The sequence below is a fragment of the Carlito syrichta genome, unplaced genomic scaffold (assembly GCF_000164805.1).
Source record: "Carlito syrichta isolate Samal-C Ts95f unplaced genomic scaffold, Tarsius_syrichta-2.0.1 Scaffold269792, whole genome shotgun sequence".
Taxonomy (NCBI): Eukaryota; Metazoa; Chordata; class Mammalia; order Primates; family Tarsiidae; genus Carlito; species Carlito syrichta.
In genome coordinates this window covers 129,802-148,373 of record NW_007213888.1, presented here as the reverse complement: position 1 = coordinate 148,373, position 18,572 = coordinate 129,802, and the positions used below count along the sequence as shown (strand labels likewise).

The following is an 18,572-nucleotide window of genomic DNA, read 5'->3' as shown; positions in this document are numbered from 1 at the left end:
GCGGAAGGATCACCGGAGCCCAGCAGGTCGAGGCTGCATTGGCCGGGAGCGGCTACTGCACTCCAGTCTGGGCGACAGAGTGAGATTCCAACTCAAAAAAAATAAAGGATTGTATAGATTCATATTTATTGATACTCAGAGGTATCCAGGACATATTACTAAAATAAAGCAGATTATAAAACAGTGTACATTGTTTTTCAGTAAAGTAAAATGTTTACACAATAGCATTCAACATTTTTAACTCCACATTAACATGTATGTGGAATAAAGTCTAGAAGAATATTTATCAAGAGGTTAATAATAATTTATCTCTGGGTATTGAGATTACGGATGATCTAATTCTTGATTTTTTTTCCTCTCAATTTGTTTTGATTTTCTAAATTTCTAAGATGATTGTTTATGGCTTGAAAATAAAGAAGTAATATATACCTTTAAAGAACTCTATACATTCCCTATTGTTGAAAGCATTTGAACTCACAGCGTCTTTTTGTTCAATTTTCAGGAAAATACAAGTGTTATCTCCCAATGAATGGTTTTTCATTCTATTTTGCTTCCCTTATTTACCAAATTTTTGTGAATACAAACCTTTCTTCTAGCATGTTTGCCAGCAGAAAGATTTTATATATGCAAAAGGCAACAATTTATACTATCCTATATTACCTATATATATACTATCTCCCTATACCATACCATCAATAACACTTAATTAGCATCAGGAGACCCAGATGCCAGCCAGCTGGAGAATTAGCTCTGTGATTGCAGGAAAGTCACTTAACATCTCTGATCTTTCTTTTTTGTCTGTCAGCAGCAAATGAAGGATGGAAGGAAAAATTAAATCAGGCAAGTGATGTGACAGTGCTTTTAAAATTATTAAAACACTATAAATGGTAGTTGCTATTTTCAGCAGCATCTTCAGCATCTCCTCCAAGAAAAATATTTTCAGATATTCCTGTCATAATATTTAATGATGAGTTTATCAGGAAACACTGTTAAAAGAGTATCTACGTGAAATGTTAATGAGAAGACAGGTAAATGTAACAGTTCTCAAGTATAGAAGGTTCTTACTGCATTCAAAATGGGAACTGAATAGAGCAAGGTCACTGGGTCAAGTGGAGAATAGGACCAACATGTTAAACAGACCTAGGTTCAAGACCTGTTTCTGCATCTCATGAGCTTTACAGTGTTAGACAAATTACTTCATGATTTCAGACCTTAATCTCCTCATGCGTGAAATGTCAGTTACAACATAATTGATGTTATGGTGGTTCTATGGCGATTAACCACGACAAAGCAGATAATGTATTTATCGTAGTGCACATAGTAGGTACTTCATCTTTTTGAAGGACACCACTAGCAATAAAGCCAAAATGCACAATAAAGACTCCAATTCTCAAAGGGAAGAAAACAATCAAAGGAGAACATCCAAAAAATTAAGTACACATTTTTTAGATTAAAGAACTGTGTGTATGTGTATATATATATACACACATATATATTTTTAAATGTGGGGTACAATTCAGAGTTAGGTACATAAGTGGTCATTGTACAGGTGAAGTCTGGGGCTCCCATTGGTCCTCACTTTGCCTGGTTTGGGATCGAGTACCCTCATTAGTATTATGTGCCCCCCCCACCTCCCCTACCAGTGACCCACTACTGCCAATCCCTTTAATGTAGTATTATGATAAATAAGAACTGTATATCTAATAATACATATCGCTCTACTGAAAAACAAACGTGGTCTTGTCAGAAATAATTTAAGACTGTCAGACTGTGGTCTTTACCAAAGAATCTACACTACCCTAGAATCATCCTGCCCGTTACTCTTCTCAAAATTTGGTTGTTAAAAAAAAAAAACACTGGTTACTATGGAAACAAGCAAACCAAAGATAATATCCAGACAAAAGGGCTCTCACTTTCCTCTAACTACCCACAGCTCTTCTTTTTGTCTCTCTTCTCATTGCATTTATCACTTTCTACCTTGTATTACAGTCACTTGTGCGGGATCTGATCTCTCCGCCTACAGAGTAAGCTCTTTGAGTGCAGAAACCCTGTCTTATTCATCTTTGGATTTTCAACAAAGCCTTGCACAAAGAAAGCAGTAAATAAGTAGTTTGTTGGAGAGGAAAGAAAGAACATGTACTAAAAAAGCATTGCATAACTTAACACTATGCCTACACTATTTAACCTTTCAGGGAAAAATTAATCAAGCCTCCCAGCCACTTGACTAGGAAGAATTATGCAATTAACCCTATTTTACAGGCTGGAGAACAGTTTAAGAATGTTAATGCCTCCTGAATAACAATATAATAGAATTAAAATTGGGGCATACTAATGATAAAAGAGTGATCAGTGTTGTTTCTAACAGATTTAGCTTTCTTTATGAAATCATAATTTACTAAGTCTGTTCTTTAAAAATAGCTAACTGCACCTTTTAACAGAGTAACTAAAATAATAAGTTGAATTACACACTGTCATACTGGAGGATTTTTGTTAAAATAAATAAATACCCTATTCTAGAGATTTTTCCCTTCAAGCAGGAAACCACCATGTTGATCTGGGGTCTTTAACGGGTCCATCAAGGTCTGATGATACTGCTACCTAACAACAAGGTAAATTCATTATGAACAAGTTGATGAGACATACCAAGCCAGTGTATCTATGCATGACAATTGTCACGGTTGCCTTCAGCAAAACTGTAAATGCAATCCACAGGGCTAAACTATCAAAGTATGAACAGCATCTAACACAAAGGAATTAACAATTTAACTGATAAGTTTATCATTTTTCCAAGTCACTGAGCCTGATTCTAAGAAACACATGTTTTATATCAAATACATGACTATTTTATTTTATGAAAAATGCACTAATGGCAAAATATTTATACAATGTTTGATTCAAATCAAAAGTTGTATTACCATCTACTGACAGTATATAAATTACAAAGTGGCCCGCTTGGTATTTTTCTCCTGAGATGTGTTTAGGAGGATTTCCTTATTTTGTACCAGACTTTATGATACTCTATTTTTTATTATAGATGGCATTACCATATATACAATGGACAAGAAAACACTGGCAAACCATATAAAAGAAAAATCTACATTTTAACTATCTCTAGCATTTAACATTGAGATCTATGGTTTAATCCTAATTCTCTAATATTACATATAACTGGTCACTTTTAAAAGCAAGTTAAAGCAATAATATTCTTCAAAGAAGAAATTACCTTTTTGCCTCCTCAGTCGTTTGCCTATGATCACCAGAAATAAATAAATCATGGAGAAATACATTACCTGTAGCCACAATGTATTTTTTAGAATGTGATATTTTGAAAAGTAAAATATTTCCCTATTTCCTACACACAGAATGAAGGTGAGGCTGAAGGGGGGTAGGGGAGTAGGAGTTGTTCAGTGAGGGAAGAAGTCATGTTCCTAGCAGAGGAGTCTATAAAATGCTATGTCAAAAAGAAAGTCACAGTGACCTTTTCAGGAGGTAGAGAAGACAGCCACCCACATAGCATCAGTTAAAGACTGATGAAAGGGTGGCGTGAACTGAAGTCTCCTACCCACTAGCCTGTGGGGCACAACACACATAACTATCACACCCAGATGGCTTCCGGGAATAAGAAAGGCAAACCTACGGTTTCCCAATTCCTGACAGCCTCACCCTGTGTAGACCAGTGATTTGCAAAGAGAATGAGGGCATATATAACTATATATGTATGTATATGTATGCAGGCATATATGTCTATATGCACATTTGTACACACACATTATAGTCTTGACATGGAGACTGAAACAAACGAGGAAGGTGTAAAAGAGGGCATGGATTTTTAAAAATGTGATCAACATTAGCCAAGAACAGCCTTCAAACTTCCTCTTCCACAGGCTGGTTTAGGAGCTACCTTGTTCAGTCCCAGAGGCAGTGCAAATGATCCAGAGTACATTTCAAATGGGGACTGGGGTATGAAGAAACTGCATGGCAGAGACCAACACTGGATGGCAAGGTTTCGATAACTCAACGAGCTTATAGCTTTGAAGGCTTTAAGAGAAAGAAGTTGGACCTCTGAAGGGTAGTGGGGTGGGAGAAGAGGGCAAGGGACAGTCATCCTGTACACAAGAGATCAGTTTGATGGCAATTCTGCGACCCATATTTATGACTTAAACAATGTTTTGAAAACAGGGCTCTTGGCTACATAGAATCCTCTATGAACGTTTTTAAATGTTTAGTTTCCATTTCAAGTATAACCATACATATACACATACACATACATTCTGGGGCATTAGGATGATGTCCATTTCAGGGACACTTTTATATCACAACCATTAACCTCAAGCGATCCCTGGTGCACCTGACTAATCCTTCTATATTTCCCTAGAAAATGTACTCTCCTGCTCTTCTACAAAACTCTTTCTCCTCTCTTCTCAAATCTCATGCCTTCTTTTCCTTTCTCACTCTCAACCGGTGACATTCCTTATTTTACTGAAAACATTCAAACAACAGAAGAGGACTTCCACACCTCCGCTCCCAAATCCTCCAATCTCCTTGCACCCACTTCCCCTGCCTGCCTTTCCGTTATGGTGGCTGCACCGTCTAACAGGTGAACTCTCCCTTCTCCTAAGGCTGACATCTACATGATGCCTGGGCATCAGCCCTACTTATTCATTTGAGGACATAGGTCTTGCAATGTCCCCTCCCTCATTTAATTTTCCCTTCTCTGTTGAATAATTCCCATTAATCTATAAACACGATTTTTAAAGAATCTTCCTTTAGCCCATATTCTCATTGATCTACCACTCCATTGCTTTCCTCTACCACAGAGAATTTCTAGCAAGAATTATCTGCACTAAAAAGTTATTTATCCTTGTTAACCCCATGTTCTGTCTTGCCACTATCCTTGAACCCAGTAGGATCAATCTTTTGTCCTCATTACTCCATTGAAACAATTGCTGTCAAGGTCAAGCATGTGCTTTGTTTTGCCAAACACGTAAAATTCCTGTAAATTCTTAGTTCTCACTCTACTGCATTTGATGCAGCTTTTCACCCCTTTCTTGAAGCACTTCCTCCATTTGGTTTACATGACCATCACTCGCTCCTTTACCTCACCAGCCTCTCCTTCTCAGTCAGTGGATGGTTTTTCTAAGCACCACGTGGAAGAGTGTACCGGTCCACTTCTCTGCCTTCACTCACTACCTAAATGGTTCCACTAATTTCATAGCTTGAAATGCCATATGTACCAACAGTTTTTGACTTTATGTCTCTAGCCCAAACAACTTTGAAATCGTGCACCAAATACCTACCTGACATTCCTCCATAGGTATTTAACAGACAATTCACACTTACATGTCTAAAACTGAGTTCTTGATTCCATCCCAACCTACAATTCCAACTCTCCTGCCCATCTCAGAAGATAGTAACGCTGTACCTGTTTTAAGGTCCAAACTTTGAATAGTCTTTGAGTTATTTCTTCCCAGCCCAGAATCCAATAACTGCCTTGCATCTCCATTAGTCCTCACTCTGGTCCAAGTTAAGTCATCACTCACCGTACCACAGAAGTAGCCAGCCAAGGGTCCCTCACTGCCACCTATTATGGTCGCTACAGGGTCTACTCTCTTTAAAGAAATCGCAGTGCTCTTTTACAAATTTAACCCAGATCATATCACTCCTCTGTTCACAGACCTCTGATGACTTCCCATCCTCTAACAGTGAGAAACAAAGTCGTCACCACAGGCTACACAGCCCCATGTGGTTTGGTCCCTGCTAACTCTCTGACCCCGTCACCAACTACTATTCCCACACTGGTCTACTGGCTGTATTTAAAATTGCTTAAACATGCTTCTAGCTTAAAACCATTACAATTGCTGTTCGCTCTGCCTCATGGCTTGATTCCTCACTTCCATTAGGGCGTCTATCTGCTCAAATATCATTTCTGCCTTCTGTGGTAGGCAGAATTCTAGATGGCCCCACCATTCCTATTCCCCAGTGTACATGCCCTGCACCATCCTCTCCCTTTGAGCATAAAGGGGACCTGTAATATGATGAAATGCCATTCCTGTGATTAAGTTATATACCATGGCAAAGGTTAAGATGTAACTAAGGTTCCTAATCAGTTGATTTTAAGTTCAGCAAAAGGGAGACTATCCTAAGTGAGATTGGCTTAATTAGGTAGAAAACCTTTAACAGAAGGACTGAGGTCTTGAAGAGAAGGGAAGAGGTCTTGAAAAAGCCAAGAGTCATGCTGTGAACTGTCTATAGAGAAGTGTGGCCTGTAAGAGTGGAGGACCTCAGACTAAAACTGCAAGGGGCTAAATTCTGCCAATAACCCAAATATGCTGGGAAGAAGATCATTAGCTCCAGATGAGCATGACTTAATTTCGGCCTTATGAGACACTGAGCAAAGAACCCAGTTAATCTGTGCCCAGATTTCCAACCTACAGAAACTATGATATAATAAATGGGTGTTGTCTTAAGTCATTATTTGTGTTAATATTTTATACAGCAATAAAAAACTAATACACCTTCCATAATATAGAATAACATCCCGCTTACCTTTTATCCTCCTGATGTAGCTTTTCCTTCAGACACCAGGGTATATCATGTATATAATTTGAATATTTGGTTTCTTCCTCTCCCGAGCTCTTAAAATGTAAGCTCCTTAAGGGCAAGAAATTTGCCTTTTCTTTTTTCTACTGCTATATTACAGCAACCAGAATACTGCCATGCATGTAGTAGATGCTCAATAAATATTTATAGAAATAATGAATAATGTATTTACTGTCTACATTTACTCACATGTCACTCTTTAGCACAGAGTGGTCACAAAAACCTAATAATATTTAACTTATAACTCTCAAAAGTTATTTCTAAAACTGAAATACATGGACATCCTGCTCCTGCCCCAGTTCAACAATATATTCTGAGAGATTCATAAGTTCACAAATATGAAAAGCAATAGATGAAACAAATAACTTATAAACAGGGGGGGAAGATACCACCAGAAAAAGATACCATGGACTGAATTGTGTGTGTCCCCACTCCCCCAAATTCATATGCTGAAGACCTAACCCTCAATATGATGGTATTTATTGATGGGGCCTTTGGGAGGTCATTACGTTTAGACGTGGTGATGAGGGTGGGACCTAAGAGTCACCAAAGACCTTACTCTCACTCTCTCTACCATGTCAGGACATGGTAAGAAGACATCAAGGAAAAAAGCCCTCCCCAGAAACCAACAATGCTGACACCTTGATCTGACTTCCAATCTCTAGAACTATGAGAAAATAAATTTCTACTGTTTCTGCCACCCAGTCTGTGGCAATTTTTTTTTATGGCAATCTGAGCAGATTACCACAATTAGTCTTGAGCACTTGTTCACTGAGTAAATCATACTAGAATTCATTTCTATCATTTGAAAGTGTTTTTAGGTGGTTAGACTCATAAAAATGTCATTAATGTAGTATGTTTTCATTTCAGCAACACATTTCATAGATCCCTTTATGATAGCCTTCTGAATAGTTGACTAGATGTCCACTAGAAAGAGTTTATTGGATTTGTTTCTGGTTGAACAACAGTACCAAAAATTGACAGTTAATTATACAAAGTTACTCAGAAAGTGAGTGGTATCTAACAGATGCCAGAAGACCCGGTCCTCCCTTAGCATACCTTAGTCAAAGATTTAAGATTTAGGTAAAGATTAAGTTCATCAAATTGGCAAATGACATATATCCAAGCATTGTAACCAATATGACACATTGATGATTATGATTGAAGAATATGGTGAGCAAGAAACAAATTAAAAATTAGTTACACCTAGAGTTATACCTAGAGTTGAAAACATGAGTTGCGGTTCAGAATTAGGCTGGGTTGCCCTTCAAATGAAAATAAACAAAAACAGCTGTTTTGTTTGACAGCTGAGTCTTGCTGTGCACTTCAAAAGGTGATGAAAACTCAGGCTGTTTTAGGAGAAACATATAGTATGAATTGCAAAAATCACATGCTCAGATCACACACTGGAATATGATGGAATTTAAATACTACAGTCCTATATTTACATATGGGTGCTACATTCAAAAGACATAAGGCTAAAACTGAGAAATAATTGCATAAAATGAGTTTCAAGGCTGAATAGATTTTATATCATCAAAGGTAAACAAATTACTTTCCTGCAGAACTTCTTAGAATACTTAATATGTTAATATTCCTCGTGATTTCCCAAAATCTGCATATGTATGTGTGTGTACACAGATGAATAGCATGCATTGTCTCTTAACTTATTTGAACATGGAAACCTTTCTTCCTGGAACATCTTGTAAGACTAGTAATCTAAGCCACAAACTTATGAAAATAACAACCTAGATCCATGAGAGAAAAGGTAAATAAAGCAGATGCAGATTAAATGTTAATCTATACAGAAAGTATATCGAAGGCAAGGCTAAAGATACTTGTGTTACTTTGTCTAGGAATAGGACAAGTCTTGCAAATGTACAAACGGCTCTCAGAAAAATAAGGGAATACATTTGTTTTATAATGCTCTAGTATCTACAGCAAAAGAGATAAGACTCAGGAATACATGTCTTGACATATTCTCCAGGAAACTTTTATCCAGAGAGCCTGATATTTGCTCTAAGGGGGAGAATTAGAGCCCATAGGACCCCAGACAGGAAGATCAATTGAATCTTTAGAAGGAAGAAGAAGAACCATCTAACAATTAAGGATTTTCAATATCAAAGAGGCAATCAAGGAGGAAAAGTGAGCTTTAGCATGCATAGAGGCCAGTAGGAGACTGGACTGCTGGATTCTAAAGGTCATTTCCTATACTATGATCAGTGGGCTAGACTGCAGTTTCACCATAATCTCACTCACCACTGTGCCTCAGTGACAAAACCCAGCCTGGCATGAAGTTCCAGGCACATACAGAGTGGGTTCCTCATAAATATGGACTGAATGAATCAATAATTGAACAAGTAAAAAAATAAATGAAAGAAAAAACCTGGTTCCAAATCAAACAAAAAGAGAATGGGTCATTTCATTCCTTCGCGATTGCTAAATTCACTAATTGTGAATAATAATCAAGGCTACTTTCAAACATAAGAAAAACAGTCTTGTAATAATTTCACTTCTTGACTAGAAAATCAACTCTGAATTAAATCACCCCAAGGGTTATTATAAATTCCCCTGATAAGTATGTGAAAATACACTGCAGACTGTAAATGGCCATCAGAAGCAAGAAGTGACTACAGTGACGATAATCTACTTGGACAGACTATAACTCAGATGACTGGAAACTAACCTTGAGGATGAACCTACTTTTTCCAGTTACAGCCCTGATAATGTCTAGGAGTCACATGCTTTATTTGTTTAATTGTCAGAAGACAACATGTGTATTACTTATTTTAAAATACCTTCGAAGACATGACAGTATTCTAACTGACCTGGTAAATTAAGTTGTTTACTTAACTTTAAACAAATTTATTTTGTCTTAAGATATCAAATTCTTAACAAAGAATATCACAAAGATGAATCTTTAAGTGTAAAAATCCTTAAAATAGAAACAGCTCTCATTCACTCAACTACAAAGACTATATTGTCAGGCACCATATTTGTATCCATATCCTAGAAGACGAAGATTTCTTTCAAAATATATCTGTCATTTCTCCACAGTGGCTGATCAAACCTGCCACTGAAAAATGTTCTGAACAGGCAACTTGTAGTACAAGCATGGTTTATTTCTGTCAGAGACTGCTGAAGTGTGAAAGAAACTCATTAAAAATCTCTTACTGTGATCTTACATTGTAAAAAGAAAAAAAGAGAAAAAAAAACCAAGAAAGAAAAGGCAAAGAAAAAATTTAATGATAGGTACACTGAGCCTGCAGACACACTCATATGGTGCTTTCTCTCTTATTCTTCTTTAGCAAGCAATTAGGAGAGCACAATTAGGCTTGGGAATACTGCATACATTGGTTGTTCAGGGAAATCAAATAAGTTAACAATTTTACTTTATGCTATTATTATGAAAAGTTAATGAAGGAGATCAAATTATTGTACTATTGGAAAAATAATGCAGAATGAACAGCAGTATTATTTACCTTAATCTTAAAACAAGGTTCACAGCACAGGAAGCTTCTCTGTAATCTTCACTAGCATTGGGTTGGCCCTTTAAAAACAAAACAGCAAACAGTGTCATAAACTTTATGGGGATAGGAATGAATAAAATCACAATATCCTGGATTCATACAACCCTTTCTTTCTGGAAATTTCAAAGCAAGATCTCATGCAAGCCTTATTTGGCCTCATGGCATCTCTATGTGAAGGTTTGAATGCTGCCCGATTTCCATCACAATTGTGGACATGAATCTTCATGCAGAAAGCGTCAGTTGTAGGATGGACACTATGAACAGATAGTATAAGCTGTATTAAGTCCAAAGAAGGGTCAGCCATCTGAAGTGGCACCTTGCAATGCAAGTCATGGACTATTACCCACTGGGCCATAGAGATATACAAAGGCTGGGTACCTTAAACCTTAAATTGCAGAGGAAGATGGAACCTAGTAGCTTAAACCACTATCTTTCCTGTCTTTTTCACCTAAAGCCTATTTCCTTGAATACAGATTATCAGCCGTGAATATCTCTATACATAGCCCCTCCCTATTCTTATGACTCTCTGGACACGAGTAAACTTTTTTGTTGGAGTAGGAAAAACAAGACATTTCAGGCAAGACTTGGTTTTGCCACTGACCAGAAGCAACCACAAGCAAGCCATTTTCTGAACCTATTTTTCCATTTACAAAATAGGGATAACACTCGCCTTCAAAGGTTGCTAGGAGAATAAAATACATATGAAAATGAGTCATAAATGATAAAATGTTATACAATACTAGTTATCCTAATTCATTTTCCTTTACTCTCTTTGCCTTCTGATGTGTTATTTTTCTTAACTTGCCTTTTATCATTCAACCAGTCCCTACAGTTTATCTCAAGGTGCCTTACTGAGTCGTCTGAAATAGTATAGAGACCTAAACTGAATCCTGGCTCTGCCTCTAACCAGTGGTGTAACCTCTGCAATTCTTTGCTTCCTCAGCTATAAAATAAGGACTCAGGACTGGCTATCTGACGAAAGCAGGTTCCTACAACTACAAAATCCTAGCTCCAATCATCTCTCCAATATATAACTGTTTCATAAAACAGAGATCAGGTAAAATATAAATGAATTTATATAAAATATGCATATTTTGAGAAAAATTATGATCCTAAGGCTGGTGATGTGTAACAGCCTAACCACTCTGAAAACAAAGGGCTTGCCTATTAATTATACAGCAAAACCTACATGTGGTCCTGCACTCTGATCCTATGCCCGTGATCCTTACTCTGGATCACTCAGCATCCCTCATAACCACTCAACACGACTCACAGCACACATTTCTGTCATATAACTTTTATAAATATGCATTATAAATGCATTTCACAGTCACTGGACTATTATTTTTACAAGGCAAGTTGTAGAGATGAATTGGCCCATAAAACTCAATGATAAAAGAATTATGAAAATAGGTTACAGAAATCTAACCAGAAGCAAAAAGAAAAGTATCAATTAACCAGTGTTTTGTGGCAGTAATATAACAGAATGGTGAGTCATTTTCTTTCCTCTTCTTTTCCACAGTACAGCAGTTTCAGAAGCAGTCTGGTAATCAATTCTCACTCTTGAACCTATCATTTAAAGGTTGGAGGTCCTGCAAAGCACGCTCAATAGTAACCTATTTAAAAAGAGAGCTTATAAGCCCCTGATTTGGGAGCACTACCCTGAAATTGTCTATCTTTCTAAAATGTTGTTGTTTCTAAAGATCTGTCTACAAAGCATCTCAAACAGAATGACTGACAGAGAAACATACCTGAGAGTCGTGCACAGAGAGGGACTGTATTTGCTCGGGGATAGTGCTGGCATTCACTGCGATCTGTTAAGAGAGCCACGGTTACTGTTATGCCATACAAGAAAGCCAAAAGGAGACATGGTCAGTGTCCCAATTTCATTAAGTCTCAATGGTCAGAGACAACAATTTCAAAAGATCTTAAAGCAGCATTTCTCAAAGTGTTGGCCTTTGACTACTAGCACTGGAACACCTAGGGCAAGTGTTAAAGACCCTCAGGCCCTACCCCGCCTATAACTCAGAATTCCACAGAGATGGGAGAAAATCTGCATCTTTACCAAGTTCCTGGGCGACCCTTATGCTTTTAGAGAACCACTAAGCTAAAGTGAAAAGACATGGACTATTTGCTATTCTAAACTTGATAACTGAAAGATGTCCCTGCACAACTTTTTCTTATTGCATAATTTCATCTAAAGTTAATGGATCCTTAGTAAAAGGATGTTAGGGTTCGTAAAACCTGTCCCTTTTCATTGGGACTTGGAGCAATTATTCACTATATTTTTAAAATATTTAAGGATAGTTGGATTTTAAAGACATTTTCCTCCAACAGAAATGCCAGAGTGATAGGTTATATTTTTCTCTCCAAGTTGGAAACCTGGCTTTAAGGTGACACCCAAATTATTTTTACCTCAAGCCCTACTTCTGTGAACTCTGCCCTGAAGCAAAACTTAAAAGACAGAAAAAAACCTCAAAGAGAAACAGCAATGAAATTGAACAAAAAGGATCTGCTATTTCTAAACTTACTATCAATCCTAAAATAATCAGAAGTCATCAAAAATTCCTGTGGCAAGAGTATTCTAAAGCTTAAGAGCATACAATTCTTACTCTCTGTGCCTCTTCAAAAATAACTATATCTCTACTGAAATAATAGGGGAAAGTGTATTGATGTCTTCAATTTACTTTGAAATGTATCAGAAAGTTAAGGTGAAATGAAGAATGAATAAATGGATATATTTGTGATAAAGCAAGTACGGCACTGGTGATTGGTATATGGTGCTCAATATAAAATGTTTTAATGTTGCTATATGTTCGAAATTTGCCATGATAAAATGTTAGGGGAAATGACTAGGTTAGAAGAACAAACAACCTGTATTCATTAACCAGTACAGAGGATCTAGGCCTGCAATAATCTCTTACAAAGAATCTTCCAGGGTAATTCTGCAATCTCAATTTAAATTTGAGACAACAGCCAAAAGACCACATCAGCACTTATAGTATATTCTCACTTTAGTCAAAGAGCTACTATAACCTGAGAAAACTCAGTGGCATTTACTTAGAAGTGACAACTTCTCTTTCCCCTGGGGAGACCCCATCTCCTGCCCTATGCAATCATCAGGATGGAGAGCTAGACTGGGGGCTGGAAGGCCACACACATCCTGCAACCTCACAGCAAGGTGTGCCACTGAACTAATGAAGGGACCAGCCTCTGCTCTCACTGGTGCACAAGCAATATGGTGATTCCTCAGAAAATGTGCAGAGATGCACAGGAAGCCTGGAGAGGAAGACCCCTATACAAAACACTTTCCTTGACAACCTGATGTGCTCCTCCAAATGTCACCATTATGGATCTGTTCTATGGGACTTGAACATGGCCTTTGGGGTATGCGCTTTTAAATGTAAAGATATATAAGAAAGCTAACACATGAAGCAGCTGTCAATTTATCAGATTTTTTTTTTTTTTTTTTTGCTTTTAAACCGCTATAAGATGGACATTTGAGAGAATGAATGTTTTGATAGAAGGGGAAAGGAGAATAACAGATTAATGCTAATAGACCTCGATGGGGATCTGGAATGAGGTAAAAGAGAGGCAAAGATCTCAGAATGGGAGAAGAAAGGGACAACGTCTGCTTTCCAATTTTTCATAAAGTTCTCCCTGATCCTCTCATTTTTTTTTTTAATTTTCAAAAATACTGGCAGCTAAATGCAATGTGTGATCATGGCAAAGAAAAAGGACACTACTGAACAAACCAGTGATATTCTAATAAATTCTTGGGTTTAGCTAATAGAAATGTAGCAGTGTTGGTTTCTGAGTTGTAACAAATGTGCCAGGGATAAATAAGAAATCACCAGTAGGGGGAATCAGGTGAGGAGTATAAGGGAACTCTGTGCTATCTTTTTAACACTTGTGTAAATCTAAAATTATTCCAAAATTAAAAGTTCATTTTCAGAAACATGGCAGATTTCTGATCACAAATCTAACTTTCATCCCAACTATTCAAAAGGCCAGTCACCTTCAATAACATTTTTAGAAATTGTACCATGAAAATACCAAGTGAAGACAGTCTGTGATGACTACAGTTAATAGTAAAGCTAAAGGGACCAATCAAATTTTTCTCTCCATCTACATATTGGTATAAAACAGACATGCATGAGAACTGACAGACACATGGAAAACATGCATTCATAGAATAATTTTTAAATGCTAACAGTCTTAAAAATCATCAGGCAATAGCAATGAGCAAATAAGCAAAAAAATTAGTTTTCACATTATGGCTAATCTTCAATAAAATTAACACAACTTAAATCTACACCAAATGTATTTTCTCCTCAGAACAAAATTCCAGCGTTGGGAAACAGAAACATATCCGTAATTAATCTAGTCTAAATCCTTGATAACAATTCTTCAGTATATCTCTTGTGGGCTCTACTGGGCTTCAGCCAAAAACCTTCCCCACCTGCTTCATTACACTTGACTAAGTATGGACAACTTTTCCAAGGGATTTCTAAAACTTTTTTCATTGGAAGTTTTAGACATTTAAAACAAAATCTTTAAGAATCTTGAGCACACAATCTTCCTGGACTCCAATCTGAACTTCTGGATTCAGAGAGATTTGTGCCGTCCTCCTAGTCAGTCCTCGATCTTAGCCATGAATCAGAATCGTGTGAGCAGCTTTTTAAAAATCACAGTTGCCTGGATGCCACCCAAAACTACCAAATCAGAAGTGGTGGATTAAATCTAGGCACCCACCTATTTAAAGGGTTCAGTTTTTCTGACATGGAACCAGAGTTGTGAATCATTTATTTTCATGCCACCTAACTGAGGTGCTACCGCCAAAAAGCACTGTGCTTTAACAAGCCCCAGCAAGCAATGGGTACACACTGACATACAGAGTGAAATACTGGACGCTGGATCTATGAAAGATGGGAGAGTGGAAGAGGGTGAGGGGTAACAAACTACCTACTGGGTATAGTGTTCACTATTCAGGTGATGGGTACTCACCACTACACAATATATACATGTAAGAAACCTGCACTTGTACCCTTTAAATAAATAAAAAATTTAAAAATAAACATTTCTTAGATTTCTGGGGAGGAAATAGAAGCCTTAGCAAATGTCCTCTTCAGTTAAATGAAACTACAATTTAAAGTCAATTTCACTTTTTCAATGTGATAGAAGGGGAAAGGAGAATAACAGATTAATGCTAATAGACCTCGATGGGGATCTGGAATGAGGTAAAAGAGAGGCAAAGATCTCAGAATGGGAGAAGAAAGGGACAACGTCTGCTTTCCAATTTTTCATGGAATGAAGTAAAAGAGAGGCAAAGATCTCAGAATGGGAGAAGAAAGGGACAACGTCTGCTTTCCAATTTTTCATAAAGCTCTCCCTGATCCTCTCATTTTTTTTTTTAATTTTCAAACAAAAAAATCGGGGATAATACAAAATTGACAAAAAGTCATAAAACATGTGCTTATTATATCAGAGTCTGACAAAAAGATATTCTAAAACCACTGGTCAAAAGAAGATCAATAATAGGATCAGAGTTGAAACGTTTTCTATAAGCTAAGAAGCCATATAAGCTAAGAAACACTACTTAGGGAAATCAGCCCTTGTAAATACCACCCCTTCCCCAGATCCCCAAGGATATGGAAAGCATCCAGCTAGCAGGCTCTCTTTGCTTTCATATAATTCCCACAGTGCCTAACACAGTTCTGTGTAGAAATCAGACACAGATTAAATATTTGTTTAATTAATTAACTTTATTAATATCAGTGTTGTTATGATCAACCTTTAGTCTCCACTGGCTTCCACCAAGCAAGTAGAATAAGATGATAAACAAATGAAATGAGGATGAACTATCTACTTGTCATAAATTATTAATTACTAGCGGGTGACTGATACCTTGCTATTTCTAAAATACCAGGTTAGGAAGACAGGATCAACTTTTCCATGTTGACGGCTATGAATCTCAAGATAAGTGGTATAACTCTGAAATCTTACAGTTTACAGTGGAAATTCTTAGAAGCATCTCTAAATACGACCCAGGATGAGGCACATCTTCCCAATGTCTCTCTAACATACATTCTGCTCTGGTCTTCCCAATATTCTCCAACTAACACGTAATCCTTGACTTTCTACCTCATACTTTCCAGGAGGCTAAACTGCCCCTTACAGATTAAACATTCCTAAAATACCCCTCATTTATTACACTGTCTGAGCCTAATACTGCTAAGGCTACTTATTCTGGACTTCACCTCAGTTATACAATGTTTTCTGATCTTTATCCCCACTTCTGACCTAGTCATAAATACGACATGCCTATTCGAGCGCTTCTTCAATGCTTGTGTTTCAGTGCATCGGTATTCGTGTCACTAGTGAACACATACAGAGTGTCTACTAGATAAGAAGGGGACACAAACATGAATAAAATACCATCACAGTCTTCTAGTGGCCTATAGTCAAAAAACAACCGAGCTGCAATTTAAATGACAAGCATTACTGAAAAGCTTATTAAAATGGAAATACTCTGACATTTAAATGTGTCATTTGGCACAGATAAGCATCTGCACTCTCTAAGGTGTTTAAAGATACAAGGTACACTGTCAGAGGCTGTAAACATTGGTACAGCTACTGATAGCAACTACAAAAACTCAAAATCAGTGGACACTTCAGCAATCACAAGTCTTAAGTATCTGTACTTGACTTGTTTATGTGTCCCCCAAAATGCATACACAAAAAAGTTAATGGAATGATGTCTGTAATAGCAACCTAAGTGCCCACCAGGAAGGAAAGGGTTCAATAAATCATTTCTTTCCATCCAGTGTAATTCTCTGTAGCAGTTAAAAATAAAGAGGCACCTCAGCCTTTCAAGTAGCCGGAACTACAGGCATGTGCTACCACACCTGGCTCATTTTTTCATTTATTGTAGAGATGGGGTCTCACCAAATTGCCAAGGCTGGTCTCGAACCCCTGGGCTCAGGCAATCCTCTTGCCTCGGCCGTCCAAAGTGCTGGGATTGTAGGCTTTAGACACCGTGCCCAGTCAAATCCCAGCACTTTGGAAGGCTGAGACGGCCGAATGCTTGAGTCCAGGAATTCAAGACCAACCTAGGCGGCATAGCAAGACCTCATCTCTACAAAACATTTTTAAAACTTAGCCAGGCATGGTGGTGTACGCCTGTAGTTGATTACTCAGGAAGCTGAGACAAGAGGATCACTTGAGCCTAGGAGCTCAAGGCTACAGTGAACCATGATTGTGCCAATGTACTTCTGCCTGGGCAATGGATGAGAATCTGACTCAAAATAAAATAAAATAAAAAGGCATAATAATATCTAATGTGGCAAGATTTCCAAAACTATAAGACAAGTAGAAAAAATATTTTGTAGTTTTTATAATTCTATTCATGTTTTTAAAATCATATGCCAGATTTTTAATGTACATATTTGTATGGAAACAAACAGAAAAAGGTCTGGGAGAAAACACTGCAAAGCAATAATCTCTGTGGAAAGAAATGACAGTCACAGAGGTGAGGGAGACAGCAAGTTACAAGTGGCCTTTCAGTTTTTATTTTACTTAATTATCCTATATATTTTTCAACTCTTTATTCTATGTCTCTTCTCATTAAGGCCTATCTTGACCAATGCCTCATTTAAAATTACAACCTCCTCCCATACTCCCTGCACCCCTCCCACACTCTGTGCATCTCATTCTATTTTTTCTATTGCTCCTATTCCATTGTAACAAATCACATAATTTACTTACTTATTAAGGCTATTATATATTGTTTATCTATTCCCATTAGAATATAAGCTCTGCAAGGAAAAGGATTTTGCTCTGTTTTTCTCAAAACCTACTAAAACAGTGCACGTAGAAGACATATAATATATATTCGGTGAATATTTAACATATTTAGCATTTTTTGTAATAGATAAAGAAAATACATTATGCTTCGCTTATAGGAAGCAGTTTGAGGTAGCTGGCAAATCAGAGGGCTACTTTACTAAAAAGCTAAAAGGTCACAGGGAACTTCATCCTGGTGTCTCTTAACACAACTCAGGATACTCAAACGCCAATGCTGTCAAAAGGAAAGGGCGTCAAAAAACTGGCCTGAGAAGTTGTGGAGCAGCAGGTGGAACTGGTATTCCTAAAATTTGGTGGAAGTGTTTACATACAAACACATACATCGTGTCATATAAACAAGAGGCCCATTCTAACCTTCCTTAATGATAAACAAATATGAAAAGAGACAAGCCATTGGGAAATCAAATGAGTCTAGATGCAGTGAAGTCCCTATGATTTTCAAAGCCCACTCAAGAAGGTCAATGGTGCTGCTTAAGGATCAACTCAAAGCATGCTATATACTGTTCCCTTTCCCGTCCATGAAGAAGAAACTCTTGCCAAAAGATACGGTTATTGTTCAAGTAGCAAATAAGTTAT

At 37.3% G+C, this 18,572-nt stretch overlaps 1 protein-coding gene across 1 annotated transcript in view; it reads right to left on the bottom strand.

The window, feature by feature from the left end:
• Positions 1 to 2,643: 2,643 nt before the first annotated feature.
• Positions 2,644 to 18,572, bottom strand: part of LOC103254099 (STE20/SPS1-related proline-alanine-rich protein kinase) — a gene marked incomplete at its 3' end in the record, with an annotated part of 130,166 nt that continues 114,237 nt past the window's right edge. The window contains exons 13-15 of the mRNA XM_021709641.1: positions 11,882 to 11,944; positions 10,083 to 10,150; positions 2,644 to 2,740 (exon numbers count right to left, since the gene is read on the bottom strand). Of these exons, the coding sequence (XP_021565316.1) occupies positions 2,644 to 2,740; positions 10,083 to 10,150; positions 11,882 to 11,944 (228 nt within the window). The remainder of the gene's footprint in view (positions 2,741 to 10,082; positions 10,151 to 11,881; positions 11,945 to 18,572) is intronic.